The 26,704-nt window shown below is 45.9% G+C and overlaps 1 protein-coding gene across 1 annotated transcript in view; it reads right to left on the bottom strand.

The window, feature by feature from the left end:
- Positions 1 to 26,704, bottom strand: part of THOC2 (THO complex subunit 2) — a 231,251-nt gene that overhangs the window by 69,299 nt on the left and 135,248 nt on the right. The window contains exons 25-27 of the mRNA XM_073547602.1: positions 21,138 to 21,295; positions 20,252 to 20,380; positions 310 to 441 (exon numbers count right to left, since the gene is read on the bottom strand). Of these exons, the coding sequence (XP_073403703.1) occupies positions 310 to 441; positions 20,252 to 20,380; positions 21,138 to 21,295 (419 nt within the window). The remainder of the gene's footprint in view (positions 1 to 309; positions 442 to 20,251; positions 20,381 to 21,137; positions 21,296 to 26,704) is intronic.

The following is a 26,704-nucleotide window of genomic DNA, read 5'->3' on the forward strand; positions in this document are numbered from 1 at the left end:
CTGTATTCCATGACTGCTAGCCGGAAGTCCTGCGAGCCGCCTTCTACCTACTGGTGCCCGTGGCTTCACTTTTGATAAGTCAATCAAATGTGACTTCATTGTTGGGCCACAATGCATACACACAATATGACACTAGGTGAGCGAATCAAAGGAAGCGCGGCAGATGCCAACAGGTTTGAAGTAATTTGCAGGGCTCCTGTACAGCAGCCACAGAACACTGAACGGGTTGCTGGGATGGATAATGCAAATTGATTTGCTCATCTCAAATGTTCTATTCAAAGAAAAAATAAATATTTTTGCTAACTATACCTTAGTCAGCTTATAGTGCCATTTGTGAACAACATGCCGGAAATTCTCATAATCTAACTGGTCAGCCTTGTTTCCGCCATCAAAATTGGATGCCCTTAGAATGGTGACAAAACCTGGATAGCTTCCACAATCCTAAGAGAAAAAGAAAACAACAATGCAAAAAGTTACTCAAAGTGTTCAGACATATTTCCAGTATATTTATTTATATTTTCCTCTACCCCCTCCCCCCACCCAACGGGACGTATATGACCTATTAATATGGGCAAACCGGTAATAGAAATGTTACACTAGTCCTACCTGTATGCCTCATATTAATGGTCTTGATGCTGAGAAATGTTATATTCAGTCTTTAAGTTAATGATGTCTTCCAGGCTCTGGGGGCGTTCGGTGCCTGTACGAAATCTCTGCCCCCTCCACGCATTGTAACACTTACCCCCTCTCATCAGCGCCAGTTATGTCCCCGGAATCCTGAGCCCTGCACTCCTTCAGAACACATACCTCATCCTGCCTTCTATGAGCGCAGAACTCTGGGATCTCCTGCACAGGCGAGTTACTGTGACTTCCGGTGTGTGCTCCAATAAGATGCGCTCCCAAAATTCTTCCCTGCACAGTCATCGCTAGGAACCATGTGTACACGGCAATGACTGTGCAGGGTGGAAGTGGGGAGAGCACCTTATCGGAGCACACACCGGAGGTCACTGGAGCGGAAGTCGCCGGCGCAGAAGATAGGTTATATACATCCCGGGGTGACAGATTCCCTTTAAAGAAGACAGGACTACCTAGGTAAAGAGATTACACTTTCTAATAAACGTAGTATTAGGAGTCCCTGTGATCTCCAGAGTCTTTGGAGGAAAAAATAAATATCCACAGCAAATAAAGGTGTAAATTGGTGGGAAGAGCAGCTAGCAAGCTTGCACAATATCAGTAGTAAGCACGTACTTTATGTTATGCTTGGTTTAGATTAGTCCGTTACTTTATTTACACAAGAATGGACGCACCCTTTAAAGAAGCCCTCTTCCTCCCAACAAAGTGTTTATCCTCTTAATATCCTTCAATCATCATATTATATAGAACTGTGTACTTACAATTGCTCATTTTCCCTTTTTACAGAGTTAATTCTTCTCTTTTCTCTGCTCTATGTAGAAACAGGAAGCCTCTTTTCATTTATCACTCCCCTCTCCCCCTTCTGACCCAGCTGCTCCAGCTCCTTCCCCCTTTTTCCATAGACTTTTGCATTGAATCATGTTTTGTGCAGTGAAAATTGACCTCCTGTTTCTACAGAGAGCTTAGAAGGATTCAGCTAGTCAGGTTTTAATCACGTGATGTCAAAGAGCTAATAGAGAAGAATTAACTGGGTAGAACGGCAAAATGAGCAATTGCAAGTACACAGTGCTATATGATATGATGACAGCAATAAAATAAGAGTATAAAAATGTTGATGCGAGTGCTTCTTTAAAAATGGGATGGTGGATTTTTAAGATCAGCCCTTGTGAATCCACTGACGGACATGAAAAGTGGCAACAATGAACAAGCAAGGTCCTTCTCCCCCCGTAATAGTAATACAGAAAATAAACCCCATTGTAACTTGGAATCTGGAGTACAAACATAGGAGAAATGAAAGTCAATGCTTCACTGACTGCTCACATGAATGGCTGACATGCAGCAGGAAGTGACAGCGAAAAATTTGGCTGAGAAATGTGTTAGCAAGGAGAAAGAAAACTGTCAGAAGCGGCATGAATATTTAAATTTGGTGCTGGGGATTTTAATCAGTTGTCTCCAGCTGATGATGAAGCTGAACGGTTCACAATCCCGACATGATGCATTCTCACAAGAAGATACGGAGCGCAGAACCGCATATCTTCTACTGTCAAATCCAGCCTGACAATACAACACTTCTCCTCCTGAACACACAGATTACATCCTGCCAAAAATATAGATACATCTGGCTAGAATTCATTTTCAGACTCAGGGGGACTACAGAGTACTAAGCAATAAATACTTAAAACATAGTTGAATACCAAATTATAAACTATTCAGAAACTCTAGGAATTGTTCTACCTTACCAAACAGTCTGCTCTCGTACAAAGGGCCACCACACCACGATCTACTGCGGGGGTCTTAGCAGGGAGCAGGAGCCCTCCTCATTACATGTCTATTTGGCAAACTTTAAAAGGCTGCAAGCAAATTGAGGGGTAAGGCATCCATAACCACAGCTTCATTCACATCTACGACATGAAAGAGCTGGTCACTATCAGCCCCATAGAAAATAAACGAGAGGCGGCCATGAAGGAGCACCAATGCTTCATTCACACAGAAGACTCAATGACCCCCAGTTCTCATGATCAAAGGGTGTAATGAACAGTTAGACGACAGACAACATACATCACACCTATTTCGTGGAAAGGCAAAAAAAAATGCTTTTCAGGAAATACCGCCTTTAATAAGAACTTGTCACATGTAAGTAAATTTATACTAACAGCTGGATTTTTGTACTTCCAGTAAAATACTTTTCTTATTGGGGGACACAGTACCACGGGTAAAGGCTCTGCCACTAGGAGGTCCTATATGTAGACAAAAAAATATGGTCTCTGCCCACTGCGCTTCCCCCTCTTGTCAGACACCAGGCTTCTCAATTATGTGCCAAAAGCAATAGAACAAGAAAGTAACAATAACCACCAGAACCAACAGGACATTAATGCTAAGTGCCCTTGTTGTAGAAATGCTGCGGAAATGTCTGCAGCATTTCCGCTACTCCCTGCCGCGGGCGAAACGCAGGCAGAATTCGCATGCTTTTTCATGGCAAAACAAAAGCATTTTGCAAGCGTTTTTAGCTTGCAGAATGCTTGCGCTTTCCAAGCGATTTGAAGCATCGCTTGGAAAAGTGATTGACCGGTTTGTCACACTTGTCAAGCATAGTGCTTGACAAGTGTGACCAACTTTTTACTATTGATGCTGCCTATGCAGCATAAGTAGTAAAAGATACGATGTTAAAAATAATTTAAAAAATAGGTATATACTCACCTTCTGGCAGCTCCCACTCTCAGCGACGATGCCGGCAACTTTCGTTCCCAGGGATGCCTTGCGACAATGACCTCTGATGACGTAGCATCACGCGAGACCGCTACGTCATCAGAGGTCATTCGCGAATTGCATCCCTGGGAACGGAAGATGCTGGTGGCATGGCTGACAGGCGGGAGGATTCCGGTGGCCGACAGAAGGGGAGTATATCCCGATTTTTTTTTTTTTATTTAATTCTATTTTTTACAGGGATATGGTACCCAGGGCATGGAGGAGAGTCTCCTCTCCTCCAGACCCTGGGTACCAAGCGCTCACTTCACACATGGTGGGCATAGCCACATGCATAAAGTGAGCATTTCAATGCAATCCTATGGTGGCGGAATCGCCGCGATTCCGCAGAAATAATGAACATGCTGCAGATTTTACTGCTATGTGATTCCGCAGTGGTAAAATCCGCAGCATGGGCACGGCAACTGCAGAATCCCTTATGATTGCATGGGGGTGTGTTTTATTAGCGTTTTTTAAGCGTTTCCGCTGCGGCAAAAACACATAAAAAACGCAACGTGGGCACACAGCCTAACCCAAAGAAACCACAGTAAAAATTATCAAGTCGACAGCTTTCTATGGGAGAAAAAGACTGAAAAAAAAAAAAAAAACACCAAATGGAAAAGAATAGGGAAAAGGGTGACTGGTGTTGATCACCCAGGAAGCCGCAACCATTCGCTCATTCCACGAGGTGTGCACAAATGGGGTAGCCAACCTCTAAGGAGCCTATGATAGCAAAACCCTGGAATAAATGTGATGGCCATTAGGAAAGCCACTTTACAGGTAGAGTTAGGGCAGAGCGACTCAAGGGGAGAATTATGTAAGAAATCCAGAATAAGGTTAAAGTAGCACAGTTCCCAATAGAGGTTTGTAGTAAGGAATGCAGGGAGCAAGGATCTGTAGGTTTGTAGTAAGGAATGAAGGGAGCAAGCACCTGTAGGTTTGTAGTAAGGAATGCAGGAAGCAAGGACCTGTAGGTTTGTAGTAAGGAATGCAGGAAGCAAGGACCTGTAGGTTTGTAGTAAGGAATGCAGGGAGCAAGCACCTGTAGGTTTGTAGTAAGGAATGCAGGGAGAAAGCACCTGTAGGTTTGTAGTAAGGAATGCAGGAAGCAAGGACCTGTAGGTTTGTAGTAAGGAATGCAGGAAGCAAGGACCTGTAGGTTTGTAGTAAGGAATGCAGGGAGAAAGCACCTGTAGGTTTGTAGTAAGGAATGCAGGGAGAAAGCACCTGTAGGTTTGTAGTAAGGAATGCAGGAAGCAAGGACCTGTAGGTTTGTAGTAAGGAATGCAGGGAGAAAGCACCTGTAGGTTTGTAGTAAGGAATGCAGGAAGTAAGGACCTGTAGGTTTGTAGTAAGGAATGCAGGGAGAAAGCACCTGTAGGTTTGTAGTACGGAATGCAGGGAGCAAGCACTTGTAGGTTTGTAGAAAGGAATGCAAGGAGCAAGGACCTGTAGGTTTGCAGAAAGGAATGAAGGGAGCAAGGACCTGTAGGTTTGTAGAAAGGAATGCAGGGGAGCAAGCACCTGTAGGTTTGTAAAAACCAATGCAGGCAGCAAGCACCTGTTTTTGTAGTAAGTAATGAAGGGAGCAAGGACCTGTAGGTCTGTAGAAAGGAATGCAGGGGAGCAAGCACCTGTTTTTGTAGTAAGGAATGCAGGGAGCAAGCACCTGTAGGCTTGCAGTAAGTAATGCAGGAAGCAAGGACCTGTAGGTTTGCAGAAAGGAATGCAGGGAGCAAGGACCTGTAGGTTTGCAGAAAGGAATGCAGAGAGCAAGCACCTGTAGGTTTGTAGTAAGGAATGCAGGAAGCAAGGACCTGTAGGTTTGTAGTAATGAATGTAGGGAACAAGCACTTCACCGGGCGGCACGGTGGCTCAGTGGTTAGCGCTGCAGCCTTGCAGCACTGGGGTCCTGGGTTCGAATCCCACCAAGGACAACATCTGCAAGGAGTTTGTATGTTCTCCCCGTGTTTGCGTGGGTTTCCTCCGGGCACTCCGGTTTCCTCCCACATTCTAAAGACATACTGATAGGGAATTTAGATTGTGAGCCCCCTCAGGGACAGTGATGGTAATGTGTGCAAACTGTAAAGCGCTGCGGAATATGTTAGCGCTATATAAAAATAAAGATTATTATTATTACCTGTAGGTTTGTAAAAACCAATGCAGGCAGCAAGCACCTGTTTTTGTAGTAAGGAATGCAGGAAGCAAGGACCTGTAGGTTTCCAGAAAGGAATGCAGGGAGCAAGCACCTGCAGGTTTGTAGAAAGGAATGCAGGGAGCAAGGACCTGTAATTTTGTAGTAATGAATGTAGGGAACAAACACTTCACCTGTAGGTTTGTAAAAACCAATGCAGGCAGCAAGCACCTGTTTTTGTAGTAAGGAATGCAGGGAGCAAACACCTGTAGGCTTGTAGTAAGGAATGCAGGAAGCAAGGACCTGTAGGTTTCCAGAAAGGAATGTAGGGAGCAAGCACCTGTAGGTTTGTAGAAAGGAATGCAGGGAGCAAGGACCTGTAGGTTTGTAGAAAGGAATGCAGGGAGCAAGGACCTGTAGGTTTTTAGAAAGGAATACAGGGAGCAAGGACCTGTGGTTTGTAGTAAGGAATGCAGGGACCTGTTTAAGGAAGGAAAGACAGCACTGAAGGATTGAGAGTGCAGAGAGCTACCCCATTGAGGAAAGCAAGTCTGAGACCCTGACCAAGGCCAGACTGGAAGTGGGATAGGGTCATAGGCTTGTAACACAGCAATGAATGGTTGTGCTGCTCATCCGAACACAAGTAGGATAGCCAGGTAATTCCTAGCTGACTGGGGTTTAAAAATCTTTAGTAGGAGAAGTCACTCTCCTTAGTAAAGGCTTTCTCAGATGATGCAGACTGCAGAGAGTACTGGACATGTAGTTCAATCCAGAAGACAATTCTAGACCCTTCCCATATGCAAAAGGGCTCCTACGTCTCCCTTGAAGGCTCAGGTAGACCTGATCAATTGTTGGTCTGAATTCAGGGCTTTATAGAGAGAGAGTGGGGATGGGAATCTTCAACTGGCATGAAAAGAAAAAAAGAAAAAGGAATTTGCGGAAAGGACCAAGACCCTAGAGACAACTTGAGGGAAGGTCCAGGAAAGTGGGTGCAGCAGGTTTTCATGGCTCCATTCCCAAATGGTGTCGAGCCGAAGGGAAGCTGGCAGGATCTGTCTCCGATGGCATCTCCAAGCAAAATTAGGTGGTTATGGTGAGCAGAAAAACCTCCCATGAAAAATAGGGATTTTTGTGTACTCACCGTAAAATCCTTTTCTCCGAGACAATCATTGGGGGACACAGGACCATGGGTGTTATGCTGCTGCCACCATGAGGACACTAAGTGAATCACAGAGAAAATTAACTCCTCCTCTGCAGTATACACCCTCTCGCTGGCTGAGATTTACCCAGTTCGGTGAAAAAGCAGTAGGAGTATTAAACAAGGCACAATAAACTATAAACGAAGAACAACAAAACCTAAGAACAAGACAACAAGCCAATAGGCTAACAGAGTGGGTGCTGTGTCCCACAATGATTGGCTCGGGGAAAAGGATTTTACGGTGAGTACACAAAAATCCCTATTTCTCCTATGCCGTATTGGGGGACAAAGGACCATGGGACGTCCTAAAGCAGTCCCTGGGTGGGGAGCAACACAACTGCGAATATCCCATGTACCACTGGCTTACAGCTGTGGTACTGCCAATTGCAGAATGTGCCTGCCAAGAGTTGCATCTGCAGAGGCCTGAGAATGAATGTGGTAGTGTTTTGTAAAAGTGTGCAAGCTGGACCAAGTCGCAGCCTTGCAGAACTGTTCTACCGACGCCTGGTGTCGAATGGCCCAAGAGGCGCCCACCGACCAAGTAGAATCCGCCGTAATCTCTGCTGGGACAGGTGTGCCCCTGACACGGTAGGATTCCAGAATAGCCAAGAGAATCCACTTGGCTAGTGTGGCCTTCGAAGCGGCTAGATAGACCCTTCCTATGCCCTTCTGGAAGCACGAACAGGGCATCGGACTTGAGGAAGGGAGCCATCCGCGAGATGTACCGTCTAAGAGCCCTAACCACATCCAGGGTATGAAGGGCCTTCTCGATACGATGGACTGGTGCCGGACAGAATGAAGGCAAAACAATCTCCTCATTGAGATGAAAGGAAGACAACTTTAGGCAGAAAAGACGGGGTCGTCCTCAAGACTGCCTTGTCCTGATGAAAATTCAGGAACTGAGGTCGGCAGGACAGGGGCGCCAACTCCGAAACTCGTCTGATTGACGTAATCGCCACTAGGAAAACCACCTTCCAAGAAAGAAAGGTTAAGGATACGTCCGGCAGTGGTTCGGAAGGGGCTTCCTGTAAGACTCCGAGGACCAAGTTAAGATCCCATGATTCCAACGGTCTTTTATAGGGAGGCGCCACATGGGAAACTTCCTGAATGAATGTCTTCACCTGTAATCTGGTGGCAATCTTGGAATAGAACTGACAAGGCTGAAATTTGTCCTTTGAGTGAGCTAAGTGCAAGACCCGACTCTAACCCAGATTGCAGGAATTCCAATATGGAAGGAATGGAAAACACCAGAGGAGATCGTCCATGGTCCATGCACCAAGAGAAGAAGGTTCTCCAGGTGCTATGATAAATGCGCATGGACGCGCGTTTCCTACCACTAATCATGGTGGAGATCACTTCGTGAGAGAATCCAGCTTATGCTAAAATCCAGGATTCAACGGCCACACCGTCAAATACAGGGCTCCGGAGTTCCGGTGATAAATCGGGCCCTGCGAAAGTAGATCCATGCGATCTGGTAGTTGCCAGGGAACGTCGGTGACAAGTTGAACTAGTTCCGCGTACCATTCCCGACGCAACTAGGATCACTGGTACTCCCTCTGCTCCGATTTTCTTGATGACCCTTGGGAATAAAAGAAGAGGGGGAAAAATGTACGGGAGTCGAAACCGATGCCACGGCAGAACTAGGGCGTCTGCTCCGATGGCTCATGGATCGCGTGATCGGGCAATGAACGGGAGATCCACATCCGATGTCCCCAAGCGACAGCAAATCTGCTGAAAGACCTCCGGATGAAGAGACCACTCCCCCGAGGCGAGGCCCTGGCGACTGAGAAAATCCACCACCCAATTCTCTATGCCCGGGATGTGGATTGCCGAGATGGCCGAATGGTTGGTCTCGGCCCAACGGAGGATGTGACTTACTTCGTGCATGGCCGTCCTGCTTCGGGTACCCCCCTGACGGTTGATAGACGCCACAGCCGTGGCGTTGTCGGATTGGATCCTGATGGGGTGACCTGCGAGGAGATGTTGAAAACTTAGTAGGGCTAGTCTGATTGCTTGTATCTACAAGATGTTGATGGGGAGACGTGACTCTCAAGTGGTCCAACGACCCTGTGCCGTGTGGTGGAGGAAAACCGCACCCCAGCCAAGAAAACTGGCGTCGGTGGTCACCACCAACCAAAGTACTTGGAGAAAGGACTTTCCTTGATTCAGGGAGGACTTCAGCATCCACCAGCTGAGGGTCTGTGTGAGCCTCAGTGACAGAGGGAAAAGACGGTCTAGGGAGAACGGGTTCTTGTACTAAGCCAATAGCAGCACATGCTGCAAAGGGCGGAGATGGAACTGTGCGAACGGGACCGCTTCCATCACTACTACCATCTTTCCGAGAATCCCCGTGCTGAAACGTACGGAGTGAGGAACCGGGCGAGAAAGACTTCACACTCCCTGTTGTAAGGCCAAGGCCTTTTCTAGAGGGAGAATGACCAGCCCGCGGGAGGTGTCCAGGATCATTCCCAAGAAGAAAATCTGCTGAGCCGGTACTGGAGAAGACTTATTTTCCAGCCCAGGTGAGAAAGTGTATCCACCGTGATACTTACAGACTCTTCGCAGTAGGTCGTCCAAATACGGAAGTACCACCACTCCCCGAGCGTGGAGAATGGCCATGACAGCTGCCATGACCTTGGTAAAGACTCTGAGGGCGGTGGCGAGGCTGAAAGGCAAGGCAACGAACTGGAAGCGTTCCTCGCGAGTTGCGAAGCGTAGGAACTATTGATGGAACGGAAAAATTGGGATGTGAAGGTAAGCATGCTTGATGTCGATGAACGCCGAACCCTGACAAATCTGTTCAACAGCTTTAGGTCCAGTATGGGACGCATCGTTCCGTCCTTTTTCGGAACCACAAATAGGGTTGAGTAAAACCCCTTGAACCTCTCGTCTCGAGGAACCGGAATAATGACTCCGTCCCTTTGCAGCTCAAGTACAGCCCGAAGGAAAGCTGTTGTCCTTGTTTTTGAGAGGGGAGGACTGGAAAAAACGTGTCGGGGGGGGGGGGGGGGAAGAAAACTATCTTGTAACCGGAAGACACCAGCTCTCTGACCCACTTGTCGTGCACGACCGCGAGCCAGGCCTGACGGAATGAAAGCAGACGACCGCCTACTTTGCCAGTGTCCGCCGGACACCGCAACGAGTCATTGTGTAGAAGATCCAAGGGGTCTGAGAACCTCTGTCTTCACGCGGGGACCGACCTGATCCAGAAGAGAAGGTTGTGGAGGACCAACTGGAATTGTTGCAAAAGGGCTGAAAACGAGTCGGTTGCTGATTCCGAAACAGCCGGACGGGCCTTTGTTTGGGAAGGAACTTACTCTTCCCTCCAGTAGCATCAGAAATGAGCTGGTCCAGTTTCTCTCCAACTAGGCGGCCAGTTTGAAAAGGCAGAGAGGTCAACGATCTCTTGGAAGCAGAATATGCCCGCCAGTCGCGGAGCCATAGGGCCCTTCAAATGGAGACTGAATTTGCACCTGCCTTTGCAGCGCAATTGGCTGCATCTAAAGAAGCATTAACTACAAAGTCTCCTGCATGAGCTATCTGACTGGCGAGGCTGGCTTCCACCGGGGGAAGATTGGTATCCTGAATGGCTGTGACTAATACCTCTGCCCAAGCGGCCATAGCCTTAGCCACCCAAGTTGCTGCGAAAGACGGAAAGAGCGCCGCTCCGGAAGCCTCAAATACTGAGTGAGCAAGGTAGTCAATTTGACGGTCAGAGGGGGTTTTGACTGAGGAGACGTCGGATAGGAGCATTTTGGAAGTAAGACGCGATATAGAAGGATCCACTGAAGGGGACTGTAGCCAATCCTTCATTATATCCGAAGCAAAAAAGTATTTAGACTCAATAGGCTTTTGAGCTAAGAACCGTTTATCTGGCAGGTCCCTATGTCTCTGGACAATGTCCTTAAACTCAGGATGAATGGCAAATACCTTGTGAACACGCTTAGTCTTCTTAAAGGACACTACGTGTTTCGGAGTAGAAGTATTTTCCTCATCCAACCTCAGAATCTTGTTGACCGACTCGAGAATCGAGCGTCTCTTGGTAATTCGGGGGATCCTGAGCTAATGATGTATCAGACTTGAATTCAGAGTCATGTTCGCTGCGCATGTCAGGAGACGGAGAACAAGAGATGGAACTCGCAGATGCCGAAGCGCAAGCATGATCGTGGGACGCGTCATGGGTCCGTTTTCTAGAAGCCTGATCATCCCCTGACCGAGTATGACCCCTGCTGGTGGACGGTTCCCGACCGTCGCCAGAGCCCTCAGCGGTCGGCAAAGAGATGTTCTGACTTAAAGAGGGAGTCTATTGCCTTGGTCAGGGACACCACAGACCGTGACAGGGACGCAGCCCACTCAGGGAGACGAAACTCAGCGGGGCCGGTGGCAGCTGTGATCGGCGCATTGGCACATTCCGGTTGGCAATCCGTCCATAATGGATTAGTGTGAGCACGGGGAAATGCTGTATTGCACGTGGCACATGAGGTAAAAAACGCTGTGTTTTCTTATTAGCCATTTCCTTAGATTGAGACATAGTGTATCTGTAGAAGCTATAGGGGAAGCAGGCAGAGAGAAGAGTGTCGCACGTGCAGAGAACGGTTAATGCCACTGCCCATGTACAGAGAAGGGGTTAATATCACTGCTCACGTGCAGAAAATGGGTTAATATCACTGCTGTGGCGCAGTGCAGCTTACCCAGTTCCTGGTCTTGATGTCCCCAGGGGATAATTGTGCTCTCCACAGTCACTTGAGGCTCCTTCCAGCGTTACCCACGCCACAACTAAGTGCCCCCCTCAGCTGTCAGGAAGCAGGCTGAGTGAAAAAGGTATGGCCACCGAGATTAGGAAGGGGCTTCTCGTTCAAAACAAGAAGCGCCAGAAACTTGGGCGGCACCCACTCACGGTGGGCGGATCTAAGGGACTGCGGCCTAGACTGGCTGGATGCCGTTAGCTCAATTTATGACGGCCGCCGGCGTTGCGCGCCGGCTGAAGAGAGGCCGCGGCCGGACACAGCGCAAACGTCGCTAGACGCCGGATCAGCGCTCCCACTGCCCTCCAGGGACCCGGACCCCCTGCCTGTTGCTTGGTCATGACGGCTGTGCAGTGACAAGCCGTCTCAGATCAGCCCTTGTCATACTCACGGAGGCCGCATAGTAGAGCTGGAGCAGCGCTGTTCTTAAAGGTATATTGCTCAATCGATCCCCCTTTACACAGGATGATGGAGAGGTTGTCGCTTGCATCAGTGGGCTGCAGGATGGGTCCAGGGGAGGAAACATGAAGGGGAACTTCCATTTGCCTCTGTGAGCCTAGGCATGACCCCTTCGTCGCAGGAGAGGCTACGGGGAGGTATACTCCGCATTCTGGCCTGTTGATGTTTCGGGGGAGATCGGACCCCATAAAAAAGGCCCGTCGCCCCCTTCACTCCATTAAAAAATAAAAACTTACAGAAAAAAAATTTGAAAAGAAAATAAAAACGGTGGGGTCTGAAGCCAGAACCAAGTGCCTCCTACAGACACTAAGCAAGAACTGGGTAAATCTCAGCCAGCGAGAGGGTGTATACTGCAGAGGAGGAGTTAATTTTCTCTGTGTTCACATACTGTACTACTAGTGGCAAGCAGCATAACACCCATGGTCCAGTGTCCCCCAATGAGGCGTAGGATAAAAACCTACATTGTAAGGTGATAGGGGAGCTGGAGTGAAGGGAACAGGGCAAAAAGCAGTAGCAGTCTCTTCAGGCAATGAGAATGTGATCTATCCAGGGGGAAAACTATGGCTTGAGTAATAAGTCTGACCTGAAGGACACCTCCAAAATAGAGGACACTGGACAGTGCCCCAAATATGGGAAAAATAGAGCAGAGTAGAGAACTAGCAGAGGCCCCAGAGAGACAAAGAGAAAAAGCCCCAAAAATGTGCTAAACGCACTAAGGGGGCAGTAAAGAGCAGGAGAACAAAATATTATCCTGCAATACTCACCTGTCCATGATCTTTGGGCATCAGCAGTATCAACTTCTCATGTCCCTGATAAATGAAGCCAGCTCTCCTCCACGGAATAAGCAATGAGGAGTTAACAACAACCCCAGGGATGATCCACTAGAATGGTGTTCACACTGTGGCCTCCCAAGTCTGTCATGTGGTGGGGACATCCTCACCACGAGAGAAAAAAATGGAGCAGACGAGAAAAAGGTCATGTCTGCCTGCGATGGACACTAAGCAATGTCCGAGGAGCGGATACAGCTCACTGGGAGGAACAAACATTTTCCCCACTTAGTGTTATCCTCTAAGCAGCCGCGCTTATACACATTGTGTATTATCCTGAAATTGCCAACAATAAAGACATTTTTTTCATAGTCTTTAATTAAGCAAATGTGTTGTGAACCCGATAGTGTGTCTCTTAATCGGTATTACATGTTCTCCGCAAGGACTCTCCTCATGAACTGTACATGGTTCTTGTTCTCAAAATCACAGCTGACTGAGGAAACTGTGACCAGACCTGTCCATAGCGGGTTTTCAAGGAGGTTGATTAACAGGTCTGGTCACGTGCTCCTCCATCATGTACCATTTTGAGGACTGAAGCTCAGTGCAGTGTGAGGGAGTTAGAGGAGGATTTGGAGGAGGAGGAGGGGAATTATATATTAGTGAGCTCCACAACATCATATCCTTAATCATTTTTTAAAGTGGAAAACCCCTTTAACGTTAATTTGACCTATTTTTCTACAAATATAATTCACAATCATGTCTTTGGTACAAAATATGAATATGCAGCTCCTTCTTTAATCAATACGTGATGCGCAGTCTGTGTAGACTTTGCCTGCTCAGCTTCCTCTCTAGTGCGTTTCCAGTAAGTGCATACAGGATAACACCATCAGACGGTCAATGGCTTTTTTTATATCCTTATTTTTGAACTCTGGTAAAATCACATTTGTGCTGCAGTATCAGAGCACAGCAAAAAAAAACCAACAGAGTACTATCTGTCTATAATTAAATTCTGTATTTTTGTGCAAAAAGTTGCCACGAGTCAAACAGAAAACTGTTGGACTTCTGTCCTCACCTCATACCGGATCCTGGCTGTCAAGCATTGAATAATAAATATATATATATATATATATATATATATATATATATATATATACACACACACACACTAGCTGAAGAGCCGGCGTTGCCTGGGCATAGTAGCCAACTGTGATTAGTTATAACAAATTATAATGATTATATTGCACATAAAAACCGTACATCTAGTCCTATTCTGTGTGATACTGTCTGCTGAGCCGTGTATCTAATCCTCTCCTGAGTGATACTGTCTGCTAAGCTGTGTATCTAATCCTATCCTGTGTGATACTGACTGCTGAGCTGTGTATCTAATCCTATCCTGTGATACTGACTGCTGAGCCATGTACCTAATCCTATCCTGTGTGATACTGGGCTCCCCCTGCAGTCTGTGTCAGAGGGTGGTCTGTGTTGGCACGGTAATAAATTGTGTTATTTCCAGCTTTACAAAAGGACGATAACACCATAGAAATTATAAGACTAATAGGCCTCAGTTACCACAACTGTCTACAAAGAAAACTGTTGCTGATAGCAACCAATCACAGCTTATTTTTCATCTTATAAACAGCTCTGGGACACCGTGGCGAGTTTTGAGTGGCGATTTTTGTGTTTCAACTTTTATGTGGCGAGGTTGGTGTATGTGTGGTGAAATGTGTGCTGAGGGTGGTATATGTGTTGAAGCACGTGGTAGTGTGTGGCGCATTTTGTGTGTGTTCATATCCCCGTGTGTGGTGAGTATCCCATGTCAGGGCCTCACCTTAGCAACATCGCTCTCATTCTTTAAGTCCCCCTTGTTCACATCTGGCAGCGATCAATTTGCCTCCAACACTTTTCCTTTCACTTTTTCCCCCATTATGTAGATAGGGGCAAAATTGTTTGGTGAATTGGAACGCGTGGGGTTAAAATTTCGCCTCACAACATAGCCTATGACGCTCTCGGGGTCCAGACCTGTGACTGTGCCAAATTTTGCAGCTGTAGCTGCGACGGTGCGGATGCCAATCCCGGACATACACATATATACATACACACATTGAGCTTTATATATTAGATTTACACCTCACTTCAAAACTCTAAAATAAAGGAGGAAAATAAGTATTTGATACTCTGCTGATTTTGCATGTATTCCCTCCTGCAAAGAATGGAGAGGTCTGTAATTTTTTATTGTAGGTACACTTCAACTGTGTGAGACAGACTCTAAAAAATAAATAGAAAATCACATTGTATGATTTTTACATAATTAACCCCTTAACCCCCAAGGGTGGTTTGCACGTTCATGACCGGGCCAATTTTTACAATTCTGACCACTGTTCCTTTATGAGGTAATAACTCCGAAACGCTTCCGTGGATCCCACTGATTCTGACACTGTTTTCTCGTGACATATTGTACTTCATGTTAGTGGTAAAATTTCATTCAAATAACTTGCGTTTATTTGTGGAAAAAAAACGGAAATTTGGCGAAAATTTTGAAAATTTCGCAATTTTCCAACTTTGAATTTTTATGCCCTTAAATCACAGAGATATGGCACACAAAAAACTTAATAAGTAACATTTGCCACATGTTTACTTTACATCAGCACAATTTTGGAACCAAAATTTTTTTTTTGTTAGGAAGTTATAAGGGTTAAAAGTTGACCAGCGATTTCTCATTTTTACAACATCATTTTATTTTTACGGACCACATCACATTTGAAGCCACTTTGAGGGGTCTATATGATAGAAAATACCCAAAAGTGACACCATTCTAAAAACTGCACCCCTCAAGGTGCTCAAAACCACATTCAATAAGTTTATTAACCCTTCAGGAGCGTCACAGGAATTTGTTGAATATTTAAAAAAATATATGAACATTTAAATTTTTTTCACAAAAAAAATACTTCAGGTCCAATTTTTTTTATTTTACCAAGGGTAACAGGAGAAATTGGACAGCAAAAGTTATTGTGCAATTTGTCCTGAGTACGCCGTTACCTGATATGTGGGGGGGGAATGACGGTTTCGGCGCATGGCAGAGCTCAGAATGGAAGGAGCGCCGTTTGACTTTTTCAATGCAAAATTGGCTGGAATTCAGATTGGACGCCGTGTCACGTTTGGAGAGCCCCTGATGTACCTAAACAGTGGAAACCACCGACAAATGACACCATTTTGGAAACTAGACCCCCCAAAGAACTTATCTAGATATGTGGTGAGAACATTGAACCCCCAAGGGCTTCACAGAAGTTTATAACGTACAGCCATACAATTAAAAAAAAAAACATTTTTTCCACAAAAATGATCTTTTCACCCTAAATTCTTATTTTTCCAAGGGTAACAGGACCCTAAAAGTTATTGTGCAATTTTTCCTGAGTACGCTGATACCCCACATGTGGGGGTAAACCACTATTTGGGTGCATGGCAGAGCTCGGAATGGAAGCAGCGCCATTTGACGTTTTTGGCTGGAATTGAGATCGGACACCATGTCGCGTTTGGAAAGCCCCTGATGTACCAAAACAGTGGAAACCCCCCACAAATGACACCATTTTGGAAACTAGACCCCCTAAAGAACTTATCTAGATGTGTGGTGAGCACTTTTAACCCCCCAGTGCTTCACAGAAGTTTATAATGCCTGGGCGTGAAAATAAAAAAAATCGTATTTTTTCCACAAACATGATCTTTTAGTCCCCAATTTTTTTATTTTCCCAAGGGTACCAGGAGAAATTGGACCCCAAAAGCTGTTGTCCAATTTGTCCTGAGTACGCTGATACCCCATATGTGGGAGAAAACTACTGTATGGGCACACGTCGGGGATCGGAAGGGAAGTAGTGACGTTTTGGAATGCAGACTTTGATGGAATGGTCTGCTGGTGTCATGTTGCCTTTGGAGAGCCCATGATGTACCTAAACAGTGGAAACCCCCCACAAATGACCCCATTTTGTAAACTAGACCCCCCCACGGAACTTATCTGTGTGGTGAGCACTTTGAACCCCCAAGTGCTTCACAGAAGTTTATAACGCCCGGGTGTGAAAATAAAAAAAATCATTTTTTTTTCCACAAAAATCATTTTTGCCCCCAATTTTTTATTTTCCTAAGGGTAACAGGAGAAATTGGACCCCAAAAGTTGTTTTGCAATTTGTCCTGAGTAGGCCGATACCCCATATGTGGGGGTAAAACACTGTTTGGGCGAATGGCAGAGCTTGGAAGGGAAGGAGCACCATTTACCTTTTTCAACGCAGAATTGGCTGGAATTGAGATCAGACGCCATGTTGCATTTGGAGAGCACCTGATGTGCTCAAACAGTGGAAACCCCCCAATTATAACTCCAACCCTAACCCCAACACACCCCTAACCCTAATCTCAGCCCTAACTCTAGCCCTAGCCCTAACCCTAACCCGAATGGGAAAATGGAAATAAATAAATTTTTTTAATTTTATTATTTTTCCCTAACTAAGGGGGTGATAACGGGGGGTTTGATTTACTATTTATGGCGGTTTTTATGTTTGGCAGCTGTCACATGCTAAAAGATGCTTTTTATTGTAAAAATAGTTTTTGCATCACCACATATTGAGAGCTATAATTTTTCCATATTTTGACCCACTGAGTCATATGAGGTCTTATTTTTTGCGGGACGAGTTGATGTTTTTATTGGTACCTTTTTTTGGGCACGTGACATTTTTTGATTGCTTTTTATTCCGATTTTTGAGACGCAGAATGAACAAAAACCAGCATTTCATGAATTTCTTTTGGGGGGTACGTTTACACCGTTCCACGTACGGTAAAATTAATAAGGCGGTTTTATTCTTCGGGTCAGTACGCTTACAGCGATACCTAATTTGTCTTTTTTCATGTTTTGGCACTTTTATGCAATGAAAACAATTTTATATAAAAAATAATTATTTTTGCATCGCTTTATTCTGCGAGCTAAAACTATTTTTTTCGCTGTATGGCGGCTCGTTTTTTGCGGGACAAGATGACTTTTTCAGCGGTACCATGCATATTTATATGCGTCTTTTTGAGCGCGCGTTATTGCACTTTTTGTTCGGCGGTATGATAATAAATCATTACTTTTTGCTTCGTTTTTTATTTTTTAAGGGGTTCGCTAAAGGGGTTAACTAATGGGACAGTTCTATAGGGCGGGTCGTTACGGACGCGGCGATACCAAATATGTGTACTTTTGTTTTTGTATTTTCAAGAAATGAATTTATTAGGGAATTTTTTTTTTTTTTTTTAATTTAGCGATTTTTTTAAAATTATTTTTACACTTTTTTTTTTTTTTTAACTTTATTACAATGTCCCAGGGGGGACATCACTGTCATGTGACAGATCGCTGATCTGTCACATCACAGATCACTGTGACAGATCAGCGATATGTCACAGGCATAGAAGCAGACTTCCTCATGCCTGCGCTTTGCAGGCACCGAGGAAGCCAGCTCCCTGCGGGCCCCCGAAGGTCCCCGTCGCCATCTTGGATCCGGGGACCCGCAGGGAAGGAGCCCCCCGCAGCAGCGCTGCACATTGCTCTGCTGTGGGGGGCTCAGGGAAGCACGGAGGGAGCCCCCCTCCCTGCCGATGCTTCCCTTTAACTCCCGGTACACCGCGATCGTGCTTGATCTCGGTGTGCAAGGGGTTAACGTGTCGGGGGCGGTCCGTGACCGCCCCTGACACATAGTGCCGGGAGTCAGCTGTGATAATCAGCTGACACCCGGCCGCGATCAGCGGTCACTCTGTGAGCGCCGCTGATCGCTGTGACGTAATATCCCGTCCCTGGGAATCAAGTCCCAGGGCACATGGACGGGATAGTACGTCACATGGCAGAAAGGGGTTAATTAGCATTTTATTGCATGAAATAAGTATTTGATCACTGACCAACCAGCAAGAATTCTTGCTTTCACGGACCTGTTAGTGTTTTCTTTAAGAAGCCTTCCTACTCTGCACTCATTACCTGTATTACTTGCATCTGTTTGATCTCGTTACTGGCATAAAAAACACCTATCCACACACTTAAATCATACTCCAACCCCTCCACCATGGCCAAGACCAATGAGCTGTTTAAGGACACCAGGGACACAACTGTAGACCTGCACAAGGCTGGGGATGAGCTACAGGACACTAGGCAAGCAGTCTGGTGAGAAGACAACAACTGTTGGCACAATTATTAAAAAATGGAAGAAACACAATATGACTGTCAATCTTCCTAATTCTGGGGCTCCATGCAAGATCTCACCTCGTGGGGCAAGCATGATTCTGGGAAAGGTCAGGAATCAGCCCAGAACTAGAAATGAGGACCAGGTCAATGACGTGAAGAGAGCTGGGACCAGTCTCAAAACATTACCGTTAATAACACACTATGCAGTCATGGATTAAAATCCTGCAACACACACAAGGTCCCCCTGCTCACACCAGCACATGTCCAGGCCCATTTGAAGTTGACCAGTGACTATCTGGATGATCCAGAGGAGGCATGGGAGAAGGTCACGTGGTCAGATGAGACCAAAATAGAACTTTTTAGTGTCAACTCCACTCGCCGTGTTTGGAGGAAGAATGATGAGTACAACACCAAAAACACCATCCCAACCATGGTGGGGTAAACATACTTTTGGGGTGCCTTTCTGCAAAGGGGACAATACTACTGCACCGTATTGAATGCCGAATGGATGGAGTCATGTATTGTGAGATTTTGACCAACAACCTCCTTCCTTCCCTAAGAGCACTGAAGATGGGTCATGGCTGGGTCTTCCAGCATGACCATGACACACACCGCCAGAGCAACTATGGAGTGGCTCCATACGAAGCATTTCAAAGTCCTGGAGTGGTCTAGCCCGTCTCCACACCTGAACCCAATAAAAATCTTCAGTGGGAGCCGAAACTCAATGTTGTTCATTAACAGCCCCAAAACCTGAAAGATCTGGAGAAGAACTGTATGGAGGAGTGGGCCAAAATCCCTGCATCAGTGTGTGCAAACTTGGTCAAGAACTATAGGAAACGTCTCACCTCTGTAAATGCAAACAAAGGTTTCTGTGCCAAATATTAAGTTCTGTTTTCCTATAGTATCAAATACTTATTTAATGCAATAAAATGCAATTTAATTATTTAATAACCAATGCAATGTGAGGTTTGTTTTTTTAAGATTCTGCTGAAGTGTACATACGATAAAAATTTACAGACCTCTCCATCAACATGTACACTGTTCAATATTCATACGCTTGTATTGGGCAGATTCATGCCAGAAGAGGGTCCATTAAAAATATGTTAGCAGTCAATGTCTGGGTATTGATTTTCTCTGTTGCAATATTGAAAAAAAAACATAGGCTGCAAAATTTAGAACACAAAAATACAACATTTCACCATTATTATTCTGGACAAAAATGGGGCACTGTACAGGAATGTCAGACAGATGCAGCAGCAATGGTTGGCCATAGAAGCCTGAGGCCACGGCATAATGAACTGGGAGCCTAGGGAGTAACAAAAGTAAAAAAAAAAAAATTGGCCACCTAAGGCACAATAAATACATGACATGATCACATTTCCTCACCTTGTCATACACTGCACGATCGCTGTGCCACTTAGTAACAGTTTCCAGCATACAACAAAGAAATCGTCCGTAACGGCTGGCTTCGTTTTCTGTGCAACTAGCGACAGTGTAAATGATGTCTGAGAAGACCTGCACATCAGAAGATCACATTTATCAGACCCTGAGAAGGTTCTTCTCCAGAAAGTACAATACATGGAAGTACAAATATGTTGATTCTACCATCATCTGCTCATACTTAAAGGGGCTGTCCAAGACTACATAACTCCTGCTTAATCACTTCAAGGCCCCGTGAAATATAAAACCAGTGAACACTCCCTCCCACAACGGCGTTGTGCCATTGGTGTCAGCATGGCTATTCCTGGAGGGTGATGTGACCATGCTGTGTCATGTGCCCGCTGCGCTCAATGAGCGGCCACTGTTTGGCTGCAGCCATTACCATTTCATCAGAGCAGATGACCGCGCAGGCTGAATATTGACGAGCTGTAAGCGATCAGCGATCGCTCATTGGCTGCAGTGGGAACGTAACGCAAACGTCACAACACCCTATGGGAATAGCAGCACTGACATTGGTGGAACAGTGCCGGCATAGCGAGACAACCAATGTTATTTTAGGGTCCTTCACAAAAAAACAGAGGTTATCCAGAAGTAGACAACCCCTTTAGAACTGTAGAGAAGTATTTCATAATTATTTGTGAGACCAAACATTATTAAGCTGTTGATAGAATACAAAAACAGTGTAAAAACGACTGCAGGCAACACAAACTGTAGACAAATCATACCCAACATTTATCAGCGCCTGTACAGTAGAAGGAAGCAGCAATAACCGACTGGGAGAGAACATGGATAAAATGGATAACGTGACAGATACATCATGCGGGATACTCACTCTGTCATAGCACAGTAATGTAGAAAAGTTCGGCGTCTTCTGTAAGTGTACAAGCTCTACAAACCGGGCACAATATACAGCATCGATGGAGGAGAACACGCAGCGGGGAAATATACAAAGCTGTAAAAATTTGGTGATAGTCTCATTCTTGGTAGATCCTGTAACGTACAAAACAAAAACAATATATTAACACAACGTGTACGCTGCTGGCAACAAAAGCACGTTCCCTTTATAATCAGTAGCTAAAAACCAACGACGTGGCAGCCTGAGAAACGCATAGTGTCGTCCGTCATCATCATCAGGCACACAGATCACTTTACTAGGTATCTCCCCTCGCAGTGCAGCAATACAGGCTGCACAATTAGATGAATGTCAGTCTGTGGAATACAGAGAGGAGTCTAGTCCGTCATGAGGCGACGCTTTTCTGCCTCAGAGTTGTGATTGAATTAGGAGAAAGAAAAAAGTCAAATGTTAGAATAAGAGAAAATATTGGAAGTTTTTTTGTATTTTTTTTTTTTTTTTTACAATCAGTTACTAGTGATGAGCGAATGTTTTCGGATAAAGTGTTTTCCAAGCACATTCGGGTGATAACCGAGAGTCTTCGTTGTGCTCGAAAAATATGTTCGACAGACACAACACATGCAGGTATTCCCTGTTTGCTAGGTAATCCCTGCATGTGTTGCGACTGTCGAACAGCCGGGAGACATGCAGCTGTGGAGACTCGGAACATATTATTCAAGCACGCTGAAGACACTCAGCACCTGAGCATGCTGGGTTATCCCCTTATCCGAGCACATTCGCTCATCACTATTAGTTACCTTTGTAGGACAAGACTAAATGTACTGGAAAGGATTGGGTTTAATGGTCAACACGTTTTGAAGTATACACTGAAAGGTCCTGGAGCTTGTGCATCCTCCATCCGGGTTCCCATAAGCTTCCTCTCCTGCCCTGCACCGATTGCACAGATCCGTGTAGGGCAGGAGGAGAGAGGGCAGATCTCTCTATGATCAGGAAGGACAGCATGTGTTCTCCTCCATCACAGGAAGCTGCCACCGGACTATAAGACAAACATTTGTTAGCAAGAGTTTTTCTTGCTAAAAAGTGCGTTTTATCGCCGAAAAGAATGGTATATACTATGCCATCACACAGTCCTACTGCAGAGGTGTGAGTAAGACCTAGAGTAGAGCACATGCCATTTTTGCTTAGCCACAGTACTTCATAATAAGCAGCTCCATAAGCATTACATCCCACATTTATCTTGTTAGGCAGACTCCTACAACTTGGCAGAAAATCAGCAAGAACTGCAGCTTATAGCGAACGCTCTGGTTTATCTAATAAGCAGGGAAATTACTAAGGAAACAGACCGTATTGGTCTGGCGAGTACAGAGTCATTAATCACAACAAAAAAGCCAGAATCTGTCCAGAACTTCTCATAATACCAGTCTTCTCCAAACCAGACTGAACCAATGTAACAACCTTTTGTGCCAAACTTATATACCTAAATATCTTTCACGCTGCATTCCAGCACCTATTCGTTGGTCCCGTCAGGGCTTACGTCTGAACCCCAAGCAAAACGGGATTCGGACATATGCATCGATGGGGCCATAGACTATAATGGTGCCGACAGAGCGAATGTGCGCTGTATTGTGCGTCATTTTCGGGTGCGGACGCCTACTGGAGGCGGACACTCAGATGCAGTCTCCTACGTTTAGGAGTCCGCCTACAGTAAGCGTATGCGCCTGAAAATCATGCACAGCAGAGCACACATTCACTCTGTCGGCACCATTAGAGTCTATGGCCCAGTAGGAGCATACATCCGAATCCTGATTTGTGGGGGTCTGGACAAAAGTCCCCGACAGGAGCCATGAATGTGTAACACAACGCAGAGAAGGCGCATTTAGGCAGGAACTACACTGCAACTCTGGCCACGTAACACAAGGCATAGAAAAAACTGCACTATTGCAGCTTCATCACACCATAGCGCAAGTGAACGTGGTCATGTTATGCCCCGTATGTTGCTGCAGCCACTAAAATGAAAAAAAGCAGTATGAGCTACAATAATTTGTCACTTACATGTTGAAATTGTGTCGGATCAACGGACAGCACAGTATTGAGGAGAAGATGAGCAGAATAATGTATATACTGAGAAGATGCTGTATAACTTGTATTGTATTCACTGAAGTCCCTGGTATTTGCACACATGAATCCAGTGGGCAGACCTACTAATGATTGACAGCTGTCTTTGCATGCGCAGTCACACTGGGAGGACTATCAATCACTAACAGCACCGCCCAAAGGACTCCTATGCTAGACACCAGGAATTTCAATGACGAAAATGAAAGGTTTACCGAAACTTTTCCCACAAAAACGTAACCCAATCTGGCCAGCTCCTCCTGCTCGATAACATCCTGCCTGCAGTTCAGACATCATATTCAACACAACAGGTTCCCTTTCAGGGTCTCTAAGGCCTTTAAGGCGTGTCCCCAGCCGTAAAGAGAACAGCATGCAAATGCTGAAAGCACCAGTGTGTAAGAGTAGATTTTATGCAGCACTTCTATTCCTTTTGTAAGCAATAAATGGTAAATTCTACACATTTTACAGAATTTAATCTTATGCCAAAATGATTCAGTCCCAAGCTGCTTAGTCTTTATTCAACCAAAGATGAAAAAGACATTTGGCGCTGGGGTATGAGCGGATGCTGAGCCTTGTGACGGATTTGGGCTATCTGACCAGAACGGTGTCTGACCACTCCCCAATGTATGTGCAGCTTGGTGACCAGGGTCAAATGATCAATAGTAAAACTAACTGGCGATTAAACCCCTTCTGGTTACAGCTTATTGATAAAGGACGTGACTTGGGGAGGGAGCTTCGGGAGTACTTTAAGACCAATAGGGGTACGGCACATGAGGGGATTGTTTGGGAAGCTATGAAAGCTGTTTTAGTGGGCTGTGTATTAAAGAGATAACTAAGATCCACACAAGCATTAACCAGAAGGATCAGCTGGCATTCCGTGAGTTGGAGGACGCATTGATTCATAACCCATCCACTCGGGCACAAGAGAAGCTAAAAAGGCTCGGGCCAGAGATAGGCTACTTTCAGACATCAGTTTTTAGCATCAGGCGCGATGCGGCGAAAAATGTAAAAGCTGGATCCGGCACCGGTTGTCACCGGATCCGGCTTTTATCCCGTAGACTAGCATTATCGCCGCATTGCGCCTGATGGCCATGCGGCGTGTCCAGCTTTTGCCGGATATGGCAAAAAATACCTGTCCGGCGTCTGCAAAAAATGTTAAAAATACCTGTCCGGCGTCTGCAAAAAACATTCCCTGCAACGTTTTTTGCAGCGACGGAACGGCTTTTTACACAGCGCATGCCCGGACACTGTGAGTGTTAACCCCACAAGTGCCCAGCAAGAGAGAGATCTCTCTCTCTCTCACCCGGACACTTGTGAGAGATCTCTCTGTCGCCCGGACACTGAGTGTTAACTCCACATGTGTCTCTCTCTCTCTAAACGCCACCCCCTCCCCCCCCCCCCCATACCCTTCGGCGGCAGTCTCTCTCGTCCCCGATGTATCTTCCTCCTGCGGCTCCTTTAAATCCTGTCCGAGCCGTATCAGACGCCGCATACACATCCCGTGTCACCGCTGCAGGCCGGATCCGGCGGCTCAGCTTTTCGCCACACGCAGCCGGACTCCACACACCAGATGTCTGAAAGTAGCCTTAATCAGGGCTGTGGAGTCGGTAAGCCAAACCTGCGACTCCGACTCCTCAATTTCCCTTACACCGACTCCGACTCCAACTCCGACTCCACGACTCCGACTCCGACACATATTGCTTATATTTAAGTGAAAAATTTATTGTAGTACAATGTGAACCTCAGACATTTAATCATTTTTATGATCCAATAATCAAGATATTTAGATAGAACAGAATATATATTGGTGTACTACCCGGTTTTCATTCTTTTTGGTACAGATACGATATGGATAGACAGATATGAATAAATGGATAGATAGAGCAGATTTCTAATCTGCTTTTGCTATTGAAAACATTATCTATGAGCTCAAAAACCTTTCAGGTGATGCAGTTTTTTAAAAAGATGATCAGCTTTTGCAGCTGAAAAACGTATCCTCAAAAAACACAGGAAAAACGCTGTGTGTGAATATAGCCTTAGATCAGGAATAGAACAGCCATTTATAGGACATTTCATAACTTTCCCAAACTCCTATGAAAAAATATTCAGCATATTCTGCATTGAATTACTGTACCCAATTTATTATATATTTTAGGAGTCGGAGTCGGTCCATTTTATACCGACTCCAACTCCGACTCCGACTCCACCAAAATGAGCACCGACTCCGACTCCACGACTCCGACTCCACAGCCCTGGCCTTAATGCACTGTCATTTTGGGCAGCTGAACGGAAAAGATGGATTTTTGGTTCTTACCGTAAAATCTCTTTCTTGGAGCCTTCATTGGGGGACACAGAATACCATGGGGTGTATGCTGCTGCTGCTAGGAGGCTGACACTATGCAAAAACAATAAAATTAGCTCCTCCCCGGCAGTATACACCCACCGACAGGCACCAAGCACCTCAGTTGGTGAAAAAGCAGTAGGAGAAGCAACGAGAAAAAAACTCGAACCATATGTACCAACCCAACAGGGGACTCTAAGACCCAACACGGTACAACTGAAAAAGGGAGGGTGCTGTGTCCCCCAATGAAGGCTCCAAGAAAGAGATTTTACGGTAAGAACCAAAAATCCATCTTTCTTTATCGCCTTATTGGGGGACACAGAATACCATGGGACGTCCCAAAGCAGTCCCAAGGGTGGGAACAGCAAAAAGGAACGAAAGTAACCGAAAGGCTCAGGTCGGCCGGTGAGCCACCGCCGCCTGCAGAACCTTCCTACCAACCACAGCATCAGACGAGGCCTGGGTATGAACCCTGTAGAACCTCGTGAAGGTGTGCAAGGATGACCAGGTTGCAGCCTTGCAAATTTGCATGGCCGAGGCCTGGTGACGAGCAGCCCACGAAGCCGCCACAGCCCGGGTGGAATGAGCTCTTACTCCCGGAGGGGGCCGCTTTTCCTGAAGACGATACGCTTCCAGAATGGTAGAACGAATCCAGCGAGCGATCGTGGATTTGGAAGCCGGAAGGCCCTTCTGGCGACCTTCAGAGATGATTAGCAAGGAATCGGACAGACGGAAGGAAGAGGTCCTGGCAAGATAGACACGCAGGGCTCTAACTACGTCCAGTTTGTGGAGAGACTTCTCAAGAGGATGAGATGGAGCCGGACAAAAAGAAGGAAGGACGATATCCTCATTGATATGGAAAGCGGAAACCACCTTTGGAAGAAAAGAAGGAACGGGCCTGAGGACGGCTTTGTCCTGATGGAGAATGAGGTAAGGGGAACGACATGACAAGGCCGCCAATTCAGAAACTCTTCTGATGGAGGAAATGGCGATCAAAAAGGTGACCTTCCAAGAGAGAAGGGACAAAGGAATGTCCTGGAGAGGCTCGAACGGCGCCTTCTGGAGCGCGCTAAGAACGAGGTTGAGATCCCAC

Source organism: Dendrobates tinctorius, unplaced genomic scaffold, assembly GCF_039654945.1.
Source record: "Dendrobates tinctorius isolate UK_male_01 unplaced genomic scaffold, ASM3965494v1 ptg000154l, whole genome shotgun sequence".
Taxonomy (NCBI): domain Eukaryota; kingdom Metazoa; phylum Chordata; class Amphibia; order Anura; family Dendrobatidae; genus Dendrobates; species Dendrobates tinctorius.